The 5,853-nt window shown below is 43.7% G+C and overlaps 1 protein-coding gene across 1 annotated transcript; it reads left to right on the forward strand.

The window, feature by feature from the left end:
- Window positions 1–1,055: 1,055 nt before the first annotated feature.
- Window positions 1,056–3,089, forward strand: O0I10_012655 (uncharacterized protein; the record flags this gene model as incomplete). Its single annotated transcript, XM_058492546.1, has 2 exons — window positions 1,056–1,749; window positions 1,807–3,089. 2 exons carry the CDS (start codon window positions 1,056–1,058, stop codon window positions 3,087–3,089), a joined length of 1,977 nt encoding a protein of 658 aa, XP_058336692.1.
- Between the last annotated feature and the right edge of the window lie 2,764 nt (window positions 3,090–5,853).

The following is a 5,853-nucleotide window of genomic DNA, read 5'->3' on the forward strand; positions in this document are numbered from 1 at the left end:
TCATGTTTGGTTGCTCATTCATGCACAAAAACGTTGGATCAATGTGAAAAACACACTATCCCAGAGCGCTTTTCAGCATCACGGCTCGTCCTCATTTCCCCCACAAACAAGTAACATCGATCCAGATACCATCTTTTGCAGTTTGGCATCACCATCTTTATGTTCACAAACGAAAAGGCTACACTAATCTAGCTAGAACAGCATGTAGCTCATCCACCAAAATCCTATCCAACTCTTACCATATCCACTCATACATCTGTGCACATACGATCAGATTGCTTGATGCCAGAAACCACGCACTAAGAAAAAGCTATTAGCTAAAGCCCATCCTGCAAACACACATACCTCAGCATCACCTTAATGGATCACCAGCCATAGAAAGCAACAGGTGTAGTAATCGAAACATCATATACCATCACGACAGCAGACGGTAGAACAAAAAATGTGTCGCTTGAACATGTACTTGCTGATAATCAAGATGATGATTAGTAGCTTGAAACGCATAACAATATCATGAGCCTTACGACATTGCCATCCATAATATCCCATGTACCAGCAACGCGTATGTAAAAAGCCTTGTCTTGCTGGTACCTTGCCTGTATGCTATAGTGTTGTTGGCCATTTTTGGATAGGTAAACAGGAGCACCCTCAATACCACCATCTTCTGCAAGCTGACACAATGAAGCTTGTTGGCAATTGTACTTCACTGGAGCCATTAGTCATTGTCGTAGGTGGGAGGTAAAACTGGCGTTGTGGAAGAAGTTGAAAAAAGTGGAAGTACAAGCGAGCAAGAGCAGCTGGGGCAGCTAGTGATGACGCGTCACCATGGAGACGAATGCCGGTTGACACGAATCTGATGACAGCCAACGAATGCTGCATGTCGACAAGGAGTACGAGTGAAACTTGAAAGAGAATGAAATACAAAGAGGAATGTGTTCGTGTTGCCGTGATACCCAGAGGTTGTTGGAAGGGAGATACTTGAGCCAATAAAAGTCTATGTGTGGGGTCTAGTTCCGCTTGGTTACCCCTTTTTCGCGTTCCACAACCAACAGACAATGAGCCAACATACTTTGGGTGACCTCTGCCAACAGCCCACGCTTACAGCTTCCTCTGAACAATACGCACAGCTCGCTCACGATGCAACCAGTCAACTCCATGAACCCGTTCAATCGATCTTGTCAGCCTTGAATCTACGTGCATTGGCATTGACCAAGGTTGCCAACTTTGATGGTGCACTTCGCGATGCCAACGTTATGCTCCAACTCTCGTCATCTTCAGCTCTTGGGTATTTACGCAAAGCCGAAGTTTACAGTGAACAAGGAAAGCAGCGACGTGTTATGGTTATATGCTCCAAAGGACTCGATAAGGTTGACAACAAGGATACGCACTATGCAACACTGAAGCAAGTCAGAAGGGATGCTTTCAAACGCCTTAGAAAACGCATTGACTTTATGAGACAACTACCAGTCGACATTGTGCTTTCGACGCTCATTCCTATGATCATGAAGGATAACCTTGTGGAGCGTGTATGTCCATATTTGAAAGTATCCAAGCTATGGAGCGACCTCATTCTTCAATGCTTCAAAGGATTACGTTTCAAGTTGTACGAAGGTGGCGATCTATCCCAGGTCATTCAGTACTCTCAGCATGCCACGTTATTGCACATGTTATCGAATTCCAAAGGAAAACGGCTAGGTGACTTGATTGGTGGTAACGACTTTTCATCGTTAGAGAGGCTAGTCATTGAAAGTAAGTTATACATGTTGTTTGCTAAGCTACATTTACTTACCACTGTTTTTATAAAAGACTTCAGGACCGAATACGTTGAACACTTTCTTCAAGCATTGAAATCGGTCAGCAACACTTTGGCGTACTTGGAAGTGCAATTCGACATTGAGAGTGACACCGAGATGTGGGTGGAAGAGATGATGTTGGCCTGCCCAAATCTGGTTACGCTGCGTCTTTATGATCCACCTCCTATTGAGCACGGCCCTGGTCCATTACGAACATGGCCCACATTGACGACATTATCCGTTCACAATGAAGAAGGGAATAACATCACGTATGAGGATATTATTGCGATTTTTGAGCGATTCCCAGGGTTGAAGGAACTCGACATTTATCCATGCGAGGATGTTTGGACAGCGACTACGGTTTCTGAATACGTTCCATTGCTCAATCGCCTTCGCATTACCTTGTTTGGTCCACGTATCCATCTATACTATCAGCATGAAGAGCACCCGAATGAAGAGCTTGGATTAAAGTCGCTTTTGGTGGAAACAGGAATGGATGTATGGGATGAAGAAGTTGCTGAGGATATCCGTTCGATCATCAAAAAGTACCACAACACGCTTGAACACCTTGAATGGAAAATGGATAGTAGCCTGGATAGCGAGTCAATTGAACACCTTCAGTACCCTCGTCTCAAGAAACTTTGTATCTCTTCATCTGGATGGCAGATCCCACGCAATGCACCCTTGCTTGAAGAATTGGAATTGACAACGAGTGCCATCATCAAACACTCTTCAGTACTTGATATGATCCCACCACGTTTCAAAAGGCTCGAATTGAATCTTTTGCGCACACATCGACAATTGAGGATGTCATTGATCCAACGCTACTTTGATCGCATTGCTCGAGCGGTCCAGCTGAAAGAACTTGTGATGCTTTTCAACTCTGAGCATCTGATCAAAAACAGGCTTGATGTTGTATATCGTCTTGCACACCTTGAGTACCTAAGGATCCAACATTTGACGAATTATGGGGAGGAAGAAATCGACAGCTTTTTGGATGGCCTTGTCAAAGCGTGTCCTCGGTTAACTTCCCTTGATCTAGAATTGAAAAGCCCGCCAGCGACCTCTTCAGTGAACATCTTGAAACGACTTGAACGTTTTGAGCAGTTTAAATTCTGCATCCAGAATCTCCATCATGATGACGCTACCTTTTGGCATGCCATTTGCACGTTTACCCAGCTCAAGCGTATTACGATCTATCCTGAGAAATGCGTCATCGACAACCATGTAAAACATGTACGACGACAAAGACCTGACCTGAAGATCATCATTGGTGAATACCCTATCGGATACTGAGCACCCCTTTCATCAATTAAATATATGCTTTACCCTATTTATACTTGCCATGGTTTGTTCCCTTTTATACGCTAGCATGCAATAAACGTCTTCCATGTAGTCGCACATTGAAGGATTGTGGATATCAAGGATGTGAACAAGGACTTGAATTCCAAACGATGGTATAAGCTTTTTACTCAGCATAGTATGTGCATCATTTCTCTTTACGTAAGATACCAATACAAACCCCAGCAGCTCCACGTACAGAGGATGTATTCGTGTATGTCATCAGGATAGCTACAATACGTGTACCATTAAAATTACGGGTGCAAAATGTATGCTGCACCATCACACAATGATATCCATAAATCATTAACAGCAATCCTGATATCTCTTATTCATATTATGTTGGACACAATGATCCTATTACGCTAGAACTCAAGGATAACGTTTATCGCAAGCATGATGCCAATCCAAGGATCACCTACACACCCCATTTTGTTTCATCCAATGTATACTGCTTAGCCGGGTTGCGTGTTTACATGACCACCAAACCTTGGGAAAGATATTTGCGACCGAGAGCAGGGAATACAAGGAATATGAAAGAGCCGTCAAAGCCAGGATTTGGTCACAAGATGAGAAGGGCTTTGATGGCCTGATCGCAAGCTACATATAAATAAGGCATTACAAGGACAACGAAAGGAACAAAGTTCGAAAGGTACCTGCGAAAGTATGTTTTGATACAACAATAAGAGTATGAAACTCATATTGATGATTCTTGCATTCTAGACTTTTATCGTATCGTCAAAAATGGGGTTGTCCTTAGGTCGAGAAACGTGCACACTTTGGTGCACCTACAGCAAAACCAGTGGAAGGTGCACGTATGACACCTGACGGGCATGGTTGGCTACGATACACTCGATGCATGTTTGCCTTTCCACCTCATGATCGTCCTATGGATGCTGTTGCTGGCCATCACACACAAAATCAATATAGGAAGTTTCATTCCATCTTTAGAGACTACAGATGGAGGTGCTTTGCATCTTCGCGTATTGGCATTGGCTTTATTGCGGGATCAGGTTCCACAGCCGAGACATCATGCAAATCGTGTTACCATCGATGGTTTAGAGGAAGCCCGGACCTACCTATCTAAGAGACAAGTGCTCTTGAATTCTCAGCCTGGTGGATACTATCGCTCGTATGCGTGTAACCAGGGGTAGAGAGCATGCATAAGCATGCTTGATTTCCAGCAAAATCTCGCAAGCAATTGGAGATCACAACATCGACCAAGAGGCAACTTTACGGCCTGAAAAATCAATGCCTGGAAGAACACTCCGACCATGCACGCATTACGGTGCATATGTTAGGTGACGATCAAATAGCATTTATCTCAAAACAAGCAACATCTGGAGACATTCTTGGAGACAACATTGATCCTTTGATAATTTTAGGACCACGATACCAAGAATGCCATAAGTAGGAGCCATCTGGTACAGGATTTCCAAGATGAACAGGAACACGCGGTTTCGTAATGATGCTTACGAATACTTCGTGGGTGCCAGGCGCGGCCCGTACTGCGATTCATATGGTTTAAAATGTGATTGTTGGTTTCGTGGAGGATCACACTCTTCGCGGGTTCGGTGGAGGAGTCTTTGAAGAATGGGGACCCAGTGAGCCGTACTCGACCTTTTTGTACGAAAACCTCTCTTCACCTTCCCCATTGTTAAAAAAGACTCCCTCCACGAACCATTTCCCTCAACCCGCGAAAATTAAATGATCCTCCACGAAACCAATATCCGCGAGCGCTAAACCATATGAATCTGAGTACGAAATAAAAAAAGCGCTACCCACGAAGTTAATACCATCACCCACGAAACCAAAAGCGTAGCCCACGAAACCAAAACCATCACCCACGAACTCATATATGATTATGCAATGAAAAACATCATCACCCACGAAACCATATACCTCAACCACGAAATCATTATCCTCATGTTCCTGTTCATCTTGGAAATCCTGTACATAGAAAAAATTACATGATCAACAAAATCAAAGGTTTGTGTGCACATGGATGGGGCACAGGCATTAAGAGTACGATTTAAACATTACCCACTACAACAATCCAAGCACAGGTTACCAATTATTCCTTACAATCTCTTGATGAAAAGTGGAAATCAATACCAATGGATCAATTGGTGCCTACTACTGGAACGAGGGTCGAGGTCGAGCTGCTACTCAGCGTGAGAGAACACCCATGTGTCTTGCAAGTTCCTCCAGTCTGCAACCACAATAGGTCGAGCTTGCACTTCCAAGGCTACAATCTCACGTCCTAAGTTTAAGAAAGGAGAAGACCTGACAACATAGCCCTAAATTTGCAACCATCTTATAGGCATGAAGAATGGTTTCAAAGCAGCCTGGTGTCACATGCGCTCTATACCTACCGTCAGATCTAAGAACATTGGTTCTTTATCAGCATTCCATTACATTGAGCACCTAATTCTGGTTCACGTACTATGTAGTGCTAATACCATCGGCCCACGAATAGGGGAAGTGAATTCCAACTTTGCAAATGATGATTATCAAGTGGATCGAGGTATGTATGAAATGGGTTATGGAAGAGAAGAAGTCTACAAGAGCGATAGACACCATTCCACGGGATGTAAGAATAGGCACCTTGTAAGGTGGATCACCGAAACGAATGGCTGCCTTGTATATGATGGTACACCACGACATCTACATGCACCATCATATGGAGCGTCCATCGCTCTTTATTTGAATAGTATAG

Source organism: Lichtheimia ornata (assembly GCF_029851405.1).
Source record: "Lichtheimia ornata isolate CBS 291.66 chromosome Unknown scaffold00143, whole genome shotgun sequence".
Classification (NCBI taxonomy): domain Eukaryota; kingdom Fungi; phylum Mucoromycota; class Mucoromycetes; order Mucorales; family Lichtheimiaceae; genus Lichtheimia; species Lichtheimia ornata.